Source organism: Saccostrea echinata, unplaced genomic scaffold, assembly GCF_033153115.1.
Source record: "Saccostrea echinata isolate AGI-Se365-2 ecotype Australia unplaced genomic scaffold, CSIRO_AGI_Sech_v1 ptg000023l, whole genome shotgun sequence".
Taxonomy (NCBI): Eukaryota; Metazoa; Mollusca; class Bivalvia; order Ostreida; family Ostreidae; genus Saccostrea; species Saccostrea echinata.
This window is the reverse complement of record NW_026889772.1, coordinates 5,523,154-5,545,095: the sequence shown is the minus strand read 5'-3', so window position 1 is coordinate 5,545,095 and position 21,942 is coordinate 5,523,154. Positions and strand designations below refer to the sequence as shown.

Sequence of the window (21,942 nt, the reverse complement as noted above, 5' to 3'; positions counted from 1 at the left end):
TCAACTGAGATCGACTTCCTCAGATTTCTATATAGTAAACGTCTCCGAGAATTAAAGGGAAGGGTTAATATTGCTCTCAAGGACGACACACATATCGGTTGACTGTGAATAAGTTCATTAATTGCAAATCAAATATGGCATTTATTGATAGCATTGGTTGAGTTGGTTTCATGATTTCTACGTTTTATACCTTGAAATGAAAAATAAAAATATGATGGCAAATTAAATATTTTCAGGTCATACACATGTATGAACAAACGCACCTAGTTTCCCCCCTATTTATTTTTTTGGAAAATTTTCAGCCAGTGTAGTACTTTGGGTTGCAATGGATGATGAGGTAAACTGAGGATGCAATGGATAACAAAATAGAGAAACAAAAATACAAAAAAAAAAAACAATGTTTCTCTGATTCAGCATGATATACTGTATATGTACAGGTATATAAACAAAATGGTCTTGAAATGAAATCTAACGAGCAAGCAAGGGCTTCCTGGAGCAGTGTTTATACATGTGAATACTGACCACTGCTACAGTCTTAAATACAGGGGATTGTTGACACATAATGCAGCCTTAACAAGCGAAAGAGGATGATATTTCTTGTCTATAGAACCTTAATTTGTTACGTATCCTTGTTAGACATCGTATTTCACGGTTACAGGTAAGACAGTAGTATATGTTACACCCTTGTAAGACGTCGTATTCTACGGTTTCAGGTAAGACAGTAGTGTATGTTACGTAAAGGAGAAAGGCCTCAAACTGTCCATTCTGTGAGAGAAAGAACTAATCGAGGGCCGTAGGCCCGAGATTAGTTCTTTCTCTCACAGAATGGACAGTTTGAGGCCTTTCTCCTACTTAAAACATGATTTCCTTTGTTCTAAGAATTAAAAAAAAATGTACAATTCTGGTATCAGATATGACAGGTAGCACACATACAATGACAAGTTCATTGTTTACAGAATGGACAGTCACAGGTAAGCTGGGATGAACAGCAATTTGTTGAATAGTCAGTGTGTTTTCAAATGCAAATAACAAATTAAAGGTTTTTGTCTAAAGAATGAACAGTTACAGGTGGATTTTGGGGGATACTAGTATTTATACAAGGATGCATATGCGACGCTTCAAAGTCAGTTTTTAGTTTGCATTGAAAAGGTATGCATGTTTTCCTCCGATGGAGAGAGTATATGACAGAAGCAAAATCTAATGAACTAAAAGATGCACAAAATCAGTGATAGTTGGACCTGGGAATAGGGAATAGTAAAAGAAAATAGTAGCCAAACTTTGACCTAAAAATGAATTTCTTCTTCGACAGATACAGATAATCAAATTCGAATCAAATCTGGAAATGGTTTATTTGAATTCAATTTTTGAGGAAATGTTGACTGCAGCAGAGTAATGGTGATATGCAAATTGTGTTCTGAGTCTTGGATTAGCCATGAGCCAAACGTCGACCTGAAAATGTATTTCAATTCAAATCTGGAAATGTTTCAATTCTAATTATTTTCTAGGGAAGCAGTGTAGTGCTCATGGTGCAAACTGTTTTCTCTGTGGTGGATTTACTATAAGCCGTACTTCATTTTAAAATGGATTCTTCTCAAGGGAATGATGTTTTCGCAATTTAAATCAAATGTGAAATTTTGTCATTTAAATTCAAGTTTTGTGAAAATTCAGTTTCGAATACATGTATTGAAATAATGGTCATTATTCATGGATTCAAAAGTATAAAATCGAGCGAATGCTGTGCAGACTTTGTGTTCTGGATTAACTTGGATCTCCGTGTTCTTTTATTATTTACCTGTAAATTAAATCGTATTTAATATATCTGTTTTTGTTTCCTCTTGGGCGCATTCCAAAGTTTACCTGTAACTCTCCATTCTGTTTGTTTTAACTGTCCATTCTTTTTTTTAAAAACTGTCCATTCTTAAAAAGAATAGACAGTTTTCCAAAAAGAATGGACACTTACAGGTGACTTAATGGATTGTTTGGGGAGTTAGCTCAACATTATGCTATAGAATGGACAACACAAACAAAAGGTTTACGTCACAATCATGTTTTAAAACCTTGTAAGACGTCGTATTTCACGGTTACAGGTAGGACAGTAGTGTATAATGGTCTTCAATCTTCTGTCCAATAACGGAAGCCAGGCAAACATAATAAAAATACTGTAAAACGTAAAAGAAAGTCATTGAAAAAAATCCACCGTTAACTCCAAAAAGAAAGAGTACACATTGAGGGCTACATGTAAATCTCAGCAAGCAGAGCTATTATAAATAAAATAAGTGCAAGTTTTTAATCGTCCTTTCAAATCAGAGGGAAGTAATGGAAATGTTCTATACCCACCCTGTTACAATCATGAAGCACGTCAGAAGAGGCGGCAGGAAGCCCATCTTATAAACGACAACCGGAACAACGCCATTCTGACAGTGGGGACATTCCATCTGGTTAGGGTTGTGAGAATCCAGCACGTTCCATGCGTCTATCTTCTCTTTTGTGACAATTATCACTGAATTATAGAAGTTTTGTTTGTTAATAAAAATGTGAAGATCTTCTTTTAAAAACACTTTAAGTTTTCAAGTTTTTTGTCCACCATTCTGGTGACGGACTAATGAGATACAACATGTGGTCTGAGGATTATGGGATGTTGGTAATTGTCATCTTGCACACGTCTGAGGCTTTTACTTCTTAAGAAAAAGAAATAAAGTATTTATAACTAGCAAAATTGCTATATCACCATTCTATATACACTATATAGCTAAGAAAATTTCTAAAACTGGAACACAATTTTTAATGAAACTTTTTTTTAAATTGCACATTAATCATAAATGTATTTTTATATGCCGTGCAAAGAATCCTATGCCTAAACAAATATTAATTATGTTTATCCTGAGTTAACACTTTTTTTTAACTTAGCAGATTGCCGCGGTGAAAGTACTCATTTTGTTCTTTAAATGGTTTCACTTACCAATGTGCTCAATGTAAAGGATAAGACCTCGAGACTTTGTCAGAATGAATTAAGTGTTTTAGACAATTCAAAAGCAAAGGTGCACCATGAAATGTGAAAATGATGAACATTTTTCAAAAGTTCATTTCTACAATGTAAATTATGATCAATGCTAACACGAACATCTAAAAACAGAGACTCGATCAGGTCCCATGTAGAAGTACACTGTAAGCATTCCCTGCGGACCGGTCACACCCGCCAAGTCAGGGTTCGTAAACGGAAAATTCTGTAGACAATTCAGTTTGAAAATAATGACCAAACAATTTGTATTTCAGACGACCGACAGTCAAATTCGACTTGCCTGGATTGGTATATATTTTGGACCTATTTAGGTTGTAAATGTTGCAAATATGAAATTTCTTAAATCTTAAGAATTTGCAAACTTACTATGATGTTCAAATTCTACCTTTCTGCAAACACCCTTATAAATATATTCATTTTCAAAATCACTTTATAGGACATCGTTGTGAAAACTTGAATGAAAAATTAAAATCTTATGCTTTAAAACTTATTCATTTTACTTATATAAACATGGTTTTTAATAAAGTTTGCTTGACAATGTATCATCTGTCCTTTGACAACAGATTGTACTTGCAAACGAGTTTGTTGTATCGACCATAGAATTTTGCAAAACGTTGACTTTAAACGAGTTGGAGTTGGTAAGGATAAAAAGGTGAGGAGAACAATGATTAATCTCAAAAAAATCTACAAACAATACAAATCTGTAAACAGGGCCTAGAACACGGACCCCCCGAAAATACATTGGTTGGATCAGGTGCCTAGAAGGAGTAGGCATCCCCTGTTGATCGGTAATACCCACCCTTAGCCGTATGTATTGATCATGTACACGGAACAGTCCATATCGTCAAATTTAGTATAAAACAAAGATCAAGTGTAACAAATGGTATGAAAAACGTCAGCCAAAAATACGACCCAATGTTAGCTAGCTAACTATTCAAGGTACTGTAAGCCACTTCGGCTGATTTGATGAAACAGCACAGCTATAATTTGCAGGTGTGCCAGACTCTCATGTCCCACAATTACAAATGTATAACAACGGCATGCATTTACATGTAAAGATATACACTATAAAAACATAGGTAATCAAAGATTACGAAGCTCACCTCGACGAATGTTATCTATAAGTAAGGCAAATTTCACATCATATTTTTTTTCTAGTTAGGGTACATCCCAAGATCAATATCCATGCAAGTTTGGTTTAAGTAGGACTTATAGTTACTTGGAAATAGACCTGCTCAAAAAACTGTTTACTAATCAAGAAAATTTTAGTCAGTTCCAACATCCAAAGCAAGTCTGGAAGTTTCATCCTTGAATGCACCATCTATGCAAGTTTAATCATAACAGGCCATAATTTTTTATAGCTAATCACTCATGTGGAAAATCTAGGTCTGATCCAGCATCTGAAGCAGGTTTGTTAGTGTACATCCCTAGATGCATCATCCATGAAAGTTTGGTCCAGGTAGGGCTTATAGTCACTTGGGAATGAGACGGCTCCAAAATCTAAATCTGGTCTCATATGTGGAAAATCTAAATCAGATCCAGCATCTGAATCAAGTGTGGTAATGTCCATCCCTAGATGCATCATCCATGCAAGTTTGGTCCAGGTAGGGCTTATAGTTACTTGGGAATGGACCTGCTCCAAAAACTTTAACCTGGTCACTTATCTGGAAAATCTAGGTCAGATCCAGCATCCGAATCAAGTGTGGCAGTGTCCATCCCTAAACGCATCATTCATGCAAGTTTGGTCCAGGTAGGGCTTATAGTAACTTGGGAATAGACCTGCTCCAAAAACTTTAACCTGGTCACTCATCTGGAAAATCTAGGTCAGATCCAGCATCCAAAGCAGGCGTGGTAGTGTCCATCCCTAGATGCATCATCCATGAAAGTTTGGTCCAGGTAGGGCTTATCATTAGTTACTTTGGAATGGACCTGCCCCAAAAACTTTAACCTGGTCACTCATCTGGAAAATCTAGGTCAGATCCAGCATCTGAAGCAGGCGTGGTAGTGTCCATCCCTAGATGCATCATCCATGCAAGTTTGGTCCAGGTAGGGCTTAGAGTTACTTGGGAATGGACCTGCTCCAAAAACTTTAACCTGGTCACTCATCTGGAAAATCTAGGTCAGATCCAGCATCCGAAGCAGGTTCGTTAGTGTCCATCCCTAGATGCATCATCCATGCAAGTTTGGTCCAGGTAGGGCTTATAGTTACTTGGGAATGGACCTGCTCCAAAAACTTTAACCTGGTCACTCGTCTGGAAAATCTAGGTCAGATCCAGCATCCGAAGCAGGTGTGGTAGTGTCCATCCCTAGATGCATCATCCATGCAAGTTTGGTCCAGATAGGGCTTATAGTTACTTGGGAATGGGACTTGCTCCTAAAACTTTAACCGGGACACCGACGCTAACGCCGACGCCGACACCGACGCCGGGGGTATAGCATAAGCTCATCTCGACTTCGTCGAGGTGAGCCAAAAATGTCTGGGAATAATTGAATTGAACGTCTTAAGGTCAAGATCTAGCGAAAGAAAAGTGTATATACCGATTTCTCAAAATCCCATGTTTATACCCGATTTTTCTTCATTTTTCATTGAAAAGGGTAGTTTAAAATATGTTGTTTCTTTGAGTTTACCTAAAAATTATGTTTCGATATTATAAATGTAACTTAATTTATTAAGCTATATACATGTAATTGTACTAATGGATTATTAAAGGGATTCGTTTCTCAAATTTGAGGACACTGGTACTATGTATGCACTTTTCATTTTACTAGATCTTGACCTTAACGGTGTTTCATAGAAATCAAACGTGACTAGGGTGTTTCAGTTTGCACATGTTGGACTAAATGATATAATTCAATTAATTGTTGTATAATTTCATTCATCAAAATGATATCTCAAAAATGTATGGTTACATGCAATTATCATTTTAAAAAATAAGACACTAAAAATCTCCTTCACATACCAGTATTTACTTTTTCCTCCATTCTAAATGATCACGGTGTAACCGATCTAGGAAGTGAAATTCTGCTGTTTGTTTACTCTCTGCGTGCTTTCACCTGTCCTTTATATTATTTTAAACAAAACCCCGTGTAACTTCCGTTAAAGACTACTACGGTAGTCCATTAGGGTAGATAACCGATTTTTCACCTCGAACTCTTGTGAATATTTCTTTAATAAGAAGTTTAAGACTAGAAAAAAAGAAGGATTGATGTTAGCTCTACTTGTATATGATGTGATGCTGTATAGGAGGTTAAGAATCACAAATTAATTGACAAAAACTTTAATAGATAAAACGATTGATATTTTATAGACAAAGACATTCTTAATCTTCCAACCAACAATTATATATATATATATATATATATATATATATATATATATATATATATATATATATATATATATATATATATATATATATATATATATATATATATATATATTTTCAAATTTATTTTCCAGATCCTACTTATTAACAATTTTTGTATAGCTGTGAGGAAAATCATCGGTATTTTACATTACATATGTAAACAATATATATCTACGATATATAGAAGGGATGTAAATCTATCACCATCTCAGAGTCTCTAATTTTACCTCCCTTCTTACGTACGTCCCGAGGGCTGGTCCCCCTCAAAGACATAAACATCTACATTTTTCTTAATAATTTTTTGATAAATAAGGAATAATTTGTATTTCCCACAGCATGTAAAATTTCAGAATACTTTAAAATACAAGATTTTAAATCAAGTAATATTCCTTCAGCTGTTTCATCAACATTTTCAAATCGACAATAAATTTTATATTTATATATCTTAAAAGCCACAAAAGACAACAGTAAATTATATATGACAGTGGTTTCATTTCTAACATTGTAAAAACCAAAAAATATGTGTTTCCATTTTACATCAAAACCTAGAAAATCACTCACTCTATTCCATAAAAGCTGCACATTTGCACACTCAAAAATTAGGTGCTTTGAATTTTCTACAACTTCGCTACATATTTTACATACGTAATTAGAGTTTTTGTTTATCTTGCTTACAAAATAATTATTTGATAGTATATTATTTATTAGCTTATAGTTAAATTCCGCGATTTGCTTATCTTTCATTAACTCTATCTTATTTATATAGATTTTTTTCCCAGTCGCTTTTAAGTATATTAAACTCTTTATTATATTTTGCTTGCACAACTGGAACTTGAAATTTGCTCTTTAAAAATTCATTATAAAAGAATTTTGTTGAATATTTATTAAAGCATGGGGTATTTAATGACATTTCCTTATAATGTTGACACACATTGAAATCATATTTTTCTTCATATTTCTTGAAAATTGATTTTATTATTTTATATTCACATAACCAATTACTCTTATTGATTAATATCCCTGCCATTTCATCTGGTGATTTTAAAGTCTGTGTAAGTAAGACTAATTGGTCACAGGGGTGTGCAATTAAAAAAATCAAGTACTAGCCCACGGGCTAGTGGCAGCAATAAAGTTACTAGTCCCAAGTAAAAAGTTACTAGCCCCAATGTAGGGGGAGAAGTAACAACTAATATTGAAAAAAATAGTTTAATTATTGTTGAAAAAGTATAAGGGTTTTAAGGTCATTCTTTTTAAAATGAAAGTTTAATACTAACTAGTAAAATTGGATCATGTATAAATTAATAACTATGATAAAAAATAAAAATGAATTTTTAAAATTATTTTTCCTTTTTCTGTGCATTGCACTAGCTCATCTAAAACGAATGAAATCATTTTTTTCTTCTTAAATTATAAAATACACTGGAAAAATATTTTATGTAAAGCACATAACACTTATTTTTCAGTTGATTGAGTGATCGTTAATAATTTAATGAGATATTTGCCTTTATTTACCATAAACACATGAATAGAGGAAATTCGGATTAGAAAAAAACGATCGTTTTTGGAAGTGAATAAGCCAGGAAGTGCTGCAAAATGGACAAGATTATGGAGATTTACGAACAATAGGAGCATGCTGCCTAGAGATTTTTCATTGGGTGTGTATTTAATCGCAAAAAATGAGTGAAAATACCAGTCTTGAGTAGTGATTTTCATATTTTAATTTTTACTAGCCCATGGGGCTACCTGCATGCAGAAAACCACTAGCCCGACCCCAAAAAATGGTTGCCCCGGGCGTCGAGCGATGCTAATTGCACATCCCTGCTGGTCTATAGTTTTTTAAAAGATATTTTTCCCCTTTTTTGTGTATTAGGGAAATAACTGCGAGTCTTTGAGAAAAAGTCATTTCTTCATTCAAGAAAATTTCCTTTAACATTTCATAAAATAAAGGGGATAATTGATTCCAAAAACATTGATAAAATTCGCTTGGTATTCCGTCTAGTCCAGGGGCTTTATTTGATTTCATATTCATAACTGTTTCTTTACATTCAGATATTGAGGGGAAAACATCACATATGTCTCTATCCTTGTTAGAAAGTTTATAAATTTACATTACAACCGTCTAAATATAGGTCAATATCATCGCTCGGCACTAATTTTGAAGTATAAAGATTTTCATAAAAATCACACATTGCACCAAGTATATCGTCATCATCGCTGAGAACATCTTTATCGTTTAAAATTTCTTGGATGACATTGTTGGTTTGGTGTTTCTTTTCTAAACTTAGAAAATATTTGGTATTTTTTTCACCATCACTCACCCATTTTGCGCGTGATCGGATTTGTGCCCCTCGAGCTTTTTTATCGTATAAGTTACTTAATTGATTTTCTAGAATGCGTTTTTTATTCATGTCTATTAAATTATGAGGTGAATTTTCAATTTCCGTAATTTCCTTTTCAATGTGAAATATTAATTGTTTATAGGTTTTTTGACGGTTAATTGAAAAAGATATTGAAAAATCCTTGATCGACCGTTTCAAGGACTCCCACTTATCAATAGGAGTGCCTTCTCTTTTACTTATATCTTTGATCAATTCATTAACTTGGGATTTATATTCATTACACTCTAAAAGTGAAGTATTAAGTTTCCAGTATCCCCTTCCTCGCTCGTTATTATGTATTGAAAAATCAAATTTTAATATTCTATGATCTGACATTCTAGTGCCGTTATTATGAGTATCAGGAATTCTACGGAGACAAAGTTGTTTTATTTTCATCAACAGAGTTGAACTAATAAAAATATAATCTATGCGACTCTTGGGGACGTTGTTTGCATCACACCATGTGTATCCATTAAGATTTACATATTTATACTTCCACAAATCTGTCAATTCCATATGTTGAAGAATTTCTTTTAAAACCTTTGAACTTTTATCATTATTAATTCCGTCCATGTGACAATTAAAGTCTCCACATAAAATAATATTACTTGCATTGGTTGAATTATTTATAATAAATCTTTTCATACCTTTAAAAAAAAATCAATCCTGGATGTTTCTTTGTTTGGCGCATAAATGTTTATCAAACTATAGGTGATATCACCAATATTAATATTAACCATTAGTTTTCTGCCATCACTGCTCCTATGTATACTATTTATATCCACATCTATCCCTTTTCTAAATAAAATAGACACCCCTCTGCTAAATGCAGAGTCAGAGAAGCAATGTATAGACTTTCCATTCCAAGCACAATCATATTGAAAAACATTTTTTTCAACAAAATGTGTTTCTTGAATTAAAATGACATCAATTTTTGTATCATAAATCCAACTATAAAATTTATCTCTTTTTTCTTTAGAATTTAAACCTCTTGTATTTATTGAAATAAATGTTAAGGAAGCCATTTTAAGTGTTTTAAGATAAAAATCTGTAATTAAGTATGAGTATACCTATAAGAGTTGATCCAAAGAAGTGTTCACTCTCAAGTCTTTTATTGGGAAAGCAGTAGATATGAAAGTCCCACACTGAAAATATTTCCATATAATTTTAACTGTCACTGTGTGTCTGACTTTGGGACTTTTTTGTGATTTTTGCGAGATCCAGAGTTGTCGCGCTTTTCTGGGGCTCTAAGCTCTGATAGCATACAGGATATATCGAGCTGAGATGAGTTTTTTGTCGTGCGCGGTGTAGAACTAGAACGCTGGGAATTACGTACTTTGTCGCTACAATGGGATACAAGGACGTTTCCGAGGATTTCCCCTAATTTATTTTGGCCTGGCCATGCTGAGGGGAATGTGTGGATGGTTCCGTCTTTGTCCAATCCGGATGCCCAATAATCATCATAGGTTGCTTCAACGAAGATTGTCGACTTTTTTTCTTTACGAAGAGCCTCGCGAAAATCTGACACTTGATCAAATTTAGCCTCCATTATTTCGGTCATCAGAGCAACTTTGTTAGATTCGAAGCTGTCAGAGGGCGAAATCATCTTACCAATCCGTTTTGCATCAAGAGCAGAAGACGCAGACTGGATAGCGTTGGCCCTGGGTATATCTCCGGTTCTTATAGCCTTCACATATTGAAAAGCGTGTTCAGATGATTTGTGTTGAACACCGAAAGCCTTAATTTCGCAAGGATAGAAGTTCGACAGTAGTTCGCAAGGATAGAAGTTCGACAGAAGTTCCTGCAAACAAGACAACTTTGGGCAAAGGCTCTGTGTACTGGTCACATATCTCATCTCCCGGGGAATGTCCTTCCTTCTTGCAGGCTTTACATCTAGGTTGATTAGGACAGTCTCGCTTATAGTGGGATACTTCCCAGCAATTTGTACATTGTGGAGTACGCTTATTAGAAGGCTGTCCGTAGTGGTAGATGGAACACTGCAAGCCAGCACATCTACATGTTCGGGGTAGAAATTTGCCTTCAGGGAGCGCTCTAACATATATAAAGCGATTTCCATTCAAGATCTCGGTCATTTTCCTTGTTTTCTTGTTTCAGGATGTCTTATTTTTTCAAACTTCAAGTCACTTGTGAAATTAAGATCAAATTGGTTTAACATTTTCATAATTTCATCATCATCTACTGACAGCGGGACACCTTTGACAGTTATCTTTAATACCTGTTCAGATGGATCTTTGATTCCTGCGGAGAAAGGGTTGTTGTCATAAACATTAATGTGTTTGTTTCTTACATCAAGACCTTCTTGAAGAAGTTTTGATCTGCTCTCTAAGGATTTGACATAAACCCGCCAAAGATCCCTGTCTTTTTGAACACACAGAATATCTGATACAATTTTGCTAGCTTCAACAGATAATCATAATCTGATATTAGGTCAACACCTTTCGTTACGTTCACTTGGAGTTCCTTGTCTTTGAAATAAATAGGCTTAAGTAGCTCCATGTTTTTCACAGTTAAAGAAATATATATATATATATACATGAACCTATAAATAATTTAATCATGAATCTCTTTCTTTCTTAACAAAACAAATCAATTCATCTGAACACATAGAATAGAACAGAATAGAATAGAATTTATTTGCCAATCATGGTCACACTGGGGGCATAACATAGATACAAGCATAATTTGTAACACTCAAGAGGACAAGAAAATACATGAAATAACAGCAATACAGAACATAAAAATACTAGATGTTGAGTCTAAGCAAAACAGAGGTGATGAGTAATTTGAATTATCTCCCTTACACCAGGAAGCCATATATGACATTACAATTTAGTCCCTAAACTACAAAAGATTTCATATATGAAAATACTGCAGCCAACAGTACAAATGAACAGAGTGCTTCACTTTGTGTCCCACTATTTCCTTTTGAACCTTTCCCCTTTATTCCACTTCCGTTGTTCCTTGTGCCGTCACTGTTAGATCCGCCAACCGTACTTGTACAGCCTCCAGTTTTTACACACTGTAGTGCTGTGCTGCCTTCAATGTAAGTTTTTTCGGCATCTTGGAAAAAGTAAAAGAATTTGGTGCTATTTATTATTTTTTTTAATTACTAGTACACTTTAGACATTTAGAATCATTTAAATTGATTAATATAGTGGAGATAGTCTAGTATTACATATATTATTGGCCAAAAGCCTTCTTTAAATTTTAGATACCAGCATACACGTAATTGCACATTCATATAAGATGCCTATATGGCCATTTAAAATCATTACTGATAAATTTAATCTTTTTGGCAATCATCTAAAATATTATTATGGATTTTCTGTAACATAGGTGCAACTAGATATCTGAAACTCTGTTGTTTTCCAAGCTTCATATTTTAGTAGAAAATCAAATAATTTTTTTTTAGTAGAAAGTTAACCGATATATATTATTTAAAATACAACTTCAGCGTGTTGCTTTTCGTCAATACCATGTGGAATATAAAGTGTTCAATTTTTACCCACATCAGAGAACTAGGCAGGTAGGTCACTTTCTTTATTATGAATGAAATATATCTGTAAAAACCATGTGTTACAGTTAGGTTTAAATTAAGATTTAAACTTTTAATGTAACACAAGCATGAGAACCTTGTACCAATACTCACATGGACAGACGTTACACAGGAATGGACAATCGAACGCCACGTTACTCAGTCTTATGCACTGATCCTTCTTATAAGATAAAGGACAGTATGAAGGGTCCTGTTGTCCGCTACAGGTCACTGAAAAAATTAAAATCTGCAGTGGCGGATCGAATTTCAAGGGGCGCACCCGGTCCCCCCTCCCCCACTGGGAGCGATTCTGCAGTGTAACGAAACTTTCCCCACTGGGATCGATTCTGGAGTGTAATGAAACTTTTTGTCAGTTACATCGAAATACTCTTCCCATTTCCGATCATGAAAAGAGGAGAACAGAAGATTCTTTTTTCAAAACATAATCACAGGACGATATAGCAGGAAAAGGAAAGTTTTTAACCATAATTTAATATGAATGAAACTACCTTATGTTGCATAAAAGTTTGTCAAATTTATGCATTTTGTTGAAACTTACAGTGAAATGAAACTAGACTGCATGTGAGCACAGAGCTCACAAAATGATACCCCCTGCTCCCATATGAGTGTAATGGGAAAGTCCGTGTTTTGCTATTATGGGCAAGCCCAAATTTCTCTGATCAAAACATAAAGTAGGAGGAACACAATAATGGCACTACTGAATGAAAATCCTGGTAAAGTCTCATTAATCAGTGAAATAGGAGAAGTAGCGGATAAGAGATGGGTACCCCAATATAATAGAAGAATGAGTGTCCATGTTTTGCTATGGATCCCCCCCCCCCATTATGTGTCTGTTCAAAAGTAGTAAAAAGTGCACAATGCACTATGTAATGAGGATTCTGTGACAGCCTCAATAAACTTTACTTAATAATATAGGCGGAGAAGCGGATAAGAGATGGGTATCCCCAATAGCTTAGAAAGAATGGCAGTGTCCATGTATTGCTATGGGAAAACCCCAAATATGTTCTGATCAAAACGTAAAATTGGAGGTGCACAATGGCACTATCTGATGAAAATTCTGAGAAAGTTAAATTTTCTTCAGTGGTAAAGGAGGAGTTGCGGATAAGAGATGGGTACCCCCACGTGTAACGGAAGGAAGGACGGGCAGATGGACTCCCCATCATTATATATACCCCCCACTTCTCACGCGGGGGCATAAAAAATAAGTTACATGTATGATATTGGACAATGGTTAATTTAAGCTAATGATTCGTTACCTAAAAATGTTTATCTGTTTATGGATATTTAATAAGCCAATGGTGTAATAAAATGATACATACTTGCAAAATCGACATTTCGAGACTCATGCATCTTTTTATACCCTCCTCCCACTTGAAAAGTGGAGGTATATAGTGATGGGGGTGTCCGTCCGTCTGTTACTCTTGGGGTATCCATCACTTATATCCGCAACTCCTCTTTCAACATAGAATGCAATTTAATGACATTTTCACAGAATCTTTATTACATAGTGCCATTTTCACTTCCTATTTTACGTTTCGATCGGAAAAAATACTTAGGGTTTTCCATAGCAAAACATGAACTTTGCTTTAATCTTTTTTTAACAATTGGGTACCCATTTCTTATCCGCAACTCCTCCTACATGTATACCACTGAATAAAATTTAATGAGACTTTTACAGAATCTTTATTACATAATGTCATCGAGCATCTCCTAATTTATACGTTTTGATCGGAGAGATAGATCTATTTTTGGGGTTTCCCATGGCAAAACATGGACTTTTCCATTATACTCAATAAAGGGTTACCCATGTTGTTAACACAGCTCCTCGTAAACCCTTGAATGAAATTCAATAGACTTTTTACAGAATCTCATTTACATACTGCCAAGAAATGTATTTAGCTATTATATTCATACGAGAGTGGGGAAGTCATTTTGTGAACTCAATGCTCAAGGTACCTCAAGTTTTATTTTTGTTTTATTGTAATTTTTTTCCAGTTTTATTGATAAACTAGTATTGTCTCGGTATCTTGCCTCTTCGTACCTGTATTTTAACATCTAAGTCAACAGTAGTCCGAAATATCTGACGTTTTCCAGGCTTTTTTCACCATTTTGATATTTTGAGTGCCAGGAAAACGTTGTTTTCCTGGCACGCAAAATATCAAAATCTTGATAAAAGCCGGGAAAATGTCAGATATTTCGGACTAAGTCAACAGATACCAGTGAATTGTAGAGTCTAATTTGTTGGATTTGTCACTTTCGGCAAATTGAGACATAGTCTAAAAACGTATTTCGGAGCCTTTTCTACCTCTTCCTGAAAATACCTTTTGTTAGCTTCCTTGAACTTTGGCCCATGTTTCAATTATGACATGTAAACTACTGATCAATTTTCAAAACCAGAACTTGAACATTCTATCTTTTTTTTAAAACATTTAAAATTGATAAAAAGGATTAATAAAAAGAGTAAATTTTAAAAGAATTTATTACTTCATCAAATATAAGGATGTAAATAAAAGACTTTGTTTCTTAAATTTTTGCAAGGCAGGAGCCTCTTAAGGCTTGACTTCTAGCCTTTTATTCTACAACGACCTTAAAATACTCCTGATTTCATCATTTCTCATCTTAATTAAGACGAAAAGAAATGGTAAAAACGTCTAGTACTTAGAACCCTACAAAATCTCTAGACTCCTGGAGACTAAGCCCCCCCCCCCCACCTATTCATAGATCCGCCCCTCACCTGGATGATTAATTTTATACCATATAAATGAATAAATAATCTTTGTTGATTTGCTAGTATTTTCTGGTTTAAACACTTACGTTCGCATTTATTCCCTGAAAAAACATTTGTGTTAGGACAGGAGCATGCGCAGGTGGTATGGTTCTTCTTGGCATTTCCCTCGCATGCAGTTGTCCCAGGACAAACTAGAGAAAATTGTCAATAATATATTGTTAAAATGTTACAAGGATTACATGTTTATGATAATTTAAACACGCCATTGTGACCATATCAAGAACCAGAATTTATTATCACAATATGCATGCATATGTAAATTCTAACACAGTAAAAAGATGTCCAACGCTTAAGTTTATATATTTCCAACGCTTAAATTTATTTTATTACAGTGATGCAGAATTTTTATACACATGCTGTACAACTGAATTATGATTTATTACCACACAATCCTGTACTATCGCTGCTTTTGCAAGGTGCTCCATGTTTCTCGTACGGTGTTCCTAGTCTAGCTGATGGACTATTTCCTCTGATTAAAGATATAACAAAAAGGTCACCAATTTAATTACTTTTAGCGCCTACATGTAAATGTACATGTATCTACTGACGACACACTATGTTACTGACGTTTTGATACTTACGCTGGACCATAGTTACAGACGTAGAAGTGAGTTCCACTACAGTTACTGTAGCCACAACCGAGAATGTAGGACTCGGCCCAGACCAACTGGAAGAGGGACACAGATAAAAGATTACACAAAACATATAACTATAATACTCGTCATCAAATTTATTAAAAGTAAGTCATTTAACAGAGAACGGTTTTACCAATAGAATAAGGAACTTGGACAATGGCAATAATGCTTCCGCAAAACAAAGGAAGACGAGAATACGTTTTACGTAATTAGTTCATTCAACTATCAAATCCTGCTTATGTCATTTCATGCACTTTTTATTACTTCCTTAACAACGAATCCTGGTCTACATAACTTCCATAAATAGGAATCGTATGTACAATAAAGTTCAAGGGTTTTTTTTTTTTGGTTTTTTTTTAATCGTACTTTATCAGCCATTCATTTCTCAATGATATACATGTATACTTATCTGTGTATAATGTCCAAATATCCACATAATTTTATAGATACATATCTGAGTATAATGTCCAAATACCTACATCTATACTTACCTGAGTATAATGTCCAAATACCTACATCTATACTTACCTGTGTATAATGTCCAAATACCTACATATATACTTACCTGTGTATAATGCCCGATCTTCATGTAATCGTTATTGTTTCCCCCATACGAAAAATCTGGTTCCTCATCGTACCACAACTTAACCACATCGTCCCACGTCATGGTGCCAAAATGGTTGTATGCAAGATTCTGTCCCAACGTAAAGCGACCTATACAATGGTTTTACGATGTTTTCAGTACATTTCAGCCATATTCCGTTACCATTATAACATTTAAACTACCTGGTCCTCGCGATGCAGGCACGTAGTGTTGGGGGGGGGGGGCACTGCCCCCCAACCCAACCCACCACCAACCCAACCCCCATTTACGAAATAGGATTTTCGAGTCTGGATAATTTTCCCCCTATTTTGTTTGATTGCCAAAGATTTTTCAGATAAGTTGTCATTTTTTGGACTCCCCCATCCCCCTCCTTCAAAAACAATACTACGTGTCTGCTATGTGTATAAGTACCGCAAATTCATGTATAAGGGTCAACATAATTTTTTATTTATTTCTATCTTTTAATCATTTATTTGTTAGTTGCCAAACGCTTCCTTTTGATACAAGTGATAAAAAATCGTTATTTAAGTGGACATTTTGATATTTACATGTATTTGATGTCCTCAATATGATTTATTAAAGGAATTACTCTACAAAGCATGCAACTCTGAGGACAGAATTTATTCAAGAAAATAAAGATAAAAGAACAATTGACGAAGCGTAACAGAGATGTTGTAAAGATACGTCATGATCAATTTATTGTCTGACTTGCGCATTTATCAATTTGTTTTCTGATTTGTGTAAAAAATGCAATTCTGTTATATTCATATCACTTTCCTTTCTCGTACATATATCAAATATGATCTGAATTTTAATCAGCCTTGAAATTACGCTCTGCAGGAAAAGACTTACCTGGAATAAACCGCTCTCTGTTTCCATCGTGTTCCGTTTTACAGTTTTCCGCCCATTTCTGTGCTACCATGGCCACTTCCGGGTCCCAAATCATCTTCATCATGTTGAGGGCGCCGTTTTTGGCGGCGGCTATTCCTCGATATTTATTGTGGGCGGTCACTGCATCCAGTGGTGTCACACTCCCTAATAGTCATTGAAATTAAGTAAAAGCAGTGGGAAAAGTGGGTGGATGAGTGTGAGATATTGCATAATTAGAATCCCTGAAGACAAATGAGCATCTCGTTGATGTTTCGAAATGTAACCCTTCAAGCTCTCTCCCTCTCTACTAATATGCACCCCTCCCACTATATATATATATATATATATATATATATATATATATATATATATATATATATATATATATATATATATATATATATATATATATATATATATATATATATGGGGGGGGGGGGGTAATCTGTTGTTAAACCATTTATTGTGTTCATCACAACGTTTTGCAACCTGGTAACAGACCAATAACGTGTGAAGACATTGAATGGGCATAAACTCATAAAATCTTATTTTATCTTATAGCACAAATGATCTTTAAGTGTCAAAGATTTTGTTAAAAATTAGAAACAGTGTTTGATGGTTACGCTCAAGTGTTGGCGATCCTGATAATGGCGCGAGGTTGCGTACTTATTGTGACATAAATCCTTGGATTAATTTAAATCAGAAAACATCAAAGTGTGTACCTGGACTGGAATCCGGTGACCGAGACAGACAGGCAGTATGATGGGGGTACACCTTAAATTTGTCACTGCAAGTCGCCTCTGTGAACTCTGAAATTTAAGACAAAATTATATATATATATATATATATATATATATATATATATATATATATATATATATATATATATATATATATATATATATATATATATATATATATATATTCCATGCTTTACATGTATACACGTGGCGCAGTGGTTAGAACGTCTGCTCTAGAGTCGCGAAGTAAGGAAATGATCCTTACGTCACGGGTTCGAATTCCACTGTGGGACGTGGAGACCGGTCCCTCGGATGAGACCGTATAAACCGAGGTCCCGTGTCGCAGTAGTTGCTGGCACGAAAAAGATCCCTCACTGCTCAATGGCCGTAAGTGCCGAGTATAGGACAAAATTTGCAGCTCTCCACGGGCAAGTGCTGTCGTCTCCATACGAGAGGGACGTTAAACAACATAGAAACAAACAAACAAACAAACATGTATATACTGCAGCTTTTTAGACTTCTGATTAATTTTTATTCGTTATAACGTGCCGAAACTGAGGCCATTAGCTGTTACTGTGTATAGCATATGAATTTCAGAGATACTTGTCCCTTTTTTCAATATAGAATAAGTTGCTTTTTTGATGTTTTTAATTTTTATTTTAAGATAAGGAACATAACTGAAGACTGAAGTTTTGAAATAATTTGTACACGAGAACACGAACCTCGATTTTTTTTTTCTCACGACTGAAAATTTTAATTAACTGACCAATGTGATTAAATTGTGTCATACTTTTAACAATGGATATTAATAGAAATTCCTCCTAGCCAATGTCCCTGTCTACCTATCTATTTAAATGAATTAATAAAGGTGTCTTAAATGAGAGCGCCTTCGATGATTTATTGAACTTTTAATCTTAGTGAAAATTAAATTGACGCCCAAGAAGATTTTTCTCATTTATTGAGTTTTTCCCTTTCTATAAATATTGGTTTGAAAATGTTGCTATATATAAATTACATTATCCAGTGCATTTTTAAAAGAATAATTAAAGCTCTTAAAAGAATCAGGTAATCGAATTTATTCTCCTTTTTGATGTTTGTATAAATAAATCATAACAAAAGAAAATTTATATTTAAAAAAACTGTAAATTTAGACATTTACATAGGCCTATTTATTTTTACTCAACCAGATTATCACATTTCAACATGATTTCTACCTAACGTATATCTAACACCCCAATATTAATTTCAAATACCTGAATGTGAAAAAAAAAATTAGTGATACAAACGGGGGGGGGGGGGGTAGAAAGGAGCGGAACATGAAAAAGTGGGAAAACGTACACAAAAGAGTTATAGTTATTATTATTGATTTTATGCTTTACATAAACATGATAAGAATATTGATACAACTAACAGTTCCATTTTTTTATTTTGCTTATTTATTAATACTCATGAAACGGGTTTTAATATTTCTTTTCTAGCAAAAAGTTTCCAGAATTATTTTATATTTATATATTCGCATGTTTTTAAAAATATCTCGTATAATTTAGCCAAACGTAAATCTTTTGTCACGAGAGAGAGAGAGAGAGTTCTTTGAATTTTTATATTTTGCTGCACGTTTTCAAAATATCTTATGAAATAAGCAGAGAGAGAGAGAGAGAGAGAGAGAGAGAGAGAGAGAGAGAGTTAAATATACATGTACCTATGTGGATTCCGATATGAAGTAAAAACAGTAAAGATTTCATATTTGTTCCAGTAAGAGCACGGTTTATCCCTTAATCTGAAACTTTTGGTGAAAATGAATGCTATCTGGAGAATCAAATTAATATACCATTCATATTAATGGAGCGCATGCGTCTATCGTTTGATAAGGTTGCTTTGGCTCAAGAAACACATACCAATGCCAATGTAACAAATAAACAAATATATGTTCTTATTATAAAGATAAGGAGCTTTTGTAAATTCTTAATTAAATTTTGATACATTAAGTTCGTGCAAATTATTTTACTTTTAAATCTTAATTGTTACAAACTATCAATCAGATTTGATTTCCATCACTTGACTGGTGTTTGACGTATTTTCTGATAGAATCTGATCTACCCTGAAACTTACCGTCCAAAGCAAAATGAAGATATCACCCAAATTATTTAAACTAAAATACAACAATGTCAACAATATTTTGAAATTTTTCTCAGGTAAATGAAGGGGCTTAGTTTTAGATAGTGGTACCCGAGGCAATGACGGCCGTGCAGAGAACTAATCCCCCCTCATACCCCATACACAAAGAGTATATACATATACACAATTCAATTTATTCTCTCAAAACCATGTAAATGATACACGAGGTACATAAACATATAAAAGCATGTCGTACATAATACAGTGAATAAAGCAAAAGGTGAGATTAATTAAGCTAGCTAGGGAGAACAGACCATACTATTAATTTTTGTAATAAATGTACATAATTTTTTCAAAGAATCAACATCATTTTGGTACATGTATGACTTCACAAAACAGGAAGGTCACAAGTAAATACCTGTAGAGTTTATATACCTATAAAGGCAGATAAAATTTGTAATCGTTAGGTAACTTTCAAAATAGATCTATAATTATATAATTGACAATAAATTTATTTATTGTCATATTTCATGATCATGTTTAAAACTTCAAATTCTTCCAACAAACAGAATGAAGATGTTTATAAAAATAATATACATTGATCTTTATAGAATACAATAATAATAAGATTTGTTACCAAGTCAGGGCCCAAATGAGCAGTTTATAAACATATAATATATAATTACAGATAGAGTAAGAGATAATAGACAACATACAACGAAGAGTAATTCCTCCAAGTAGTACATTGGTGGTATTTTTAAAATTTCATATGTAGACATATGTTGTTATAATTAATTTTAAGGTACATCTGCATATTTGATCAATACTTAATGTGAAAACATGTACATTATTATATACATCTGAACCCATAAAATATGCCTGACACATCAACAAGAGGCAGCAAGAGTCGGTGATAAAGGATAATATCATGAACAACATAAAAGAAAATGTATTTCATCTTCCACATCTTTTACTTTGCAATGGGGGCATATTCTCTCCTCTTGGTATTCCATTATGTCTACTTTTTTTCAATCATCAGATTGTGAAAAGAAATTCGAAATTTCGTTAAAGTCTTCCTTTTCTCAAATTTTCTTAATTAAGATTAATAAATAAGGTTCCAGCCCAAAGTTTTGTTGATTTGTTAATATCACTGAACAGATATGGTTATTCTAGTGTCCCTATCAATGAGATATATACAGGCAGCGGACTGGTCATGTCATGTGAGTAAAATCATTTCATATATATATATTTCAGTTTTAAATGTTGAGCAATTATACATAGTTATTAACAAAAGTATTTATTGCGTTTTTCTACATAAAATTCATGAACACAAAAATTTAGGGGGGAGGGGGGATCTCGTGGCGCTGTTTTTATAGCATTGGATTATTCACGTTGTTCATTGGGTACTGAAGCAGGATTCCAACTCTATTCTTGGGATCCTAATCCCAAATATTATACGCAGGAAAAAGGCCTTAATTTATACATGTAACTGTTATGATTAATATTGTCTCTTCCCATAGGTTTACCGAACTTTCGTGGTGCTATATGCACCCCCCCCCCCCCCGCCCCGACCACCATGTTAATTAGATTTTCAACATTGTTTTGTATATCATACAGTTGGAAAAATGTTTTATTTTGTATGCTCTATATTGTGTATAAAATCTGATGAGCTTTTTGGCTTAAAGAAATAAACAAACAAACAAAACCAACCTAGTTATGCCAGTATTTTAATGGCGCATTTTGAAAAACTAGTAATTAAAAAAGATTGAGAAATATAACGATGCATGATTACATGGCGTTTACAATGAAATTCGACACTGTGACTTTCTAGCTCATAAGCATAATATA

At 34.0% G+C, this 21,942-nt stretch overlaps 2 protein-coding genes across 2 annotated transcripts; both read right to left on the bottom strand.

Annotated features, from left to right (window-relative positions):
• Positions 1–844: 844 nt before the first annotated feature.
• On the bottom strand, positions 845–6,089 carry LOC133191105 (cell death-inducing p53-target protein 1-like). Its single transcript, XM_061326797.1, has 3 exons — positions 5,980–6,089; positions 2,338–2,500; positions 845–2,159 (listed from the first exon to the last, which is right to left on the bottom strand). The coding sequence occupies exons 1-3, from the start codon at positions 5,999–6,001 to the stop codon at positions 2,051–2,053; spliced, it is 294 nt and encodes a 97-aa protein (XP_061182781.1). The 5' UTR covers positions 6,002–6,089; the 3' UTR covers positions 845–2,050.
• A 5,326-nt stretch (positions 6,090–11,415) lies between these two features.
• LOC133191625 (cysteine-rich venom protein DIS2-like) lies at positions 11,416–18,767 on the bottom strand. Its single transcript, XM_061327372.1, is given in 9 exon segments — positions 11,416–11,846; positions 12,436–12,552; positions 15,157–15,261; positions 15,493–15,599; positions 15,712–15,797; positions 16,331–16,479; positions 17,222–17,404; positions 17,962–18,048; positions 18,746–18,767. Coding segments are annotated over 9 exon segments (1,080 nt in total). The 3' UTR covers positions 11,416–11,622.
• Positions 18,768–21,942: the final 3,175 nt, after the last annotated feature.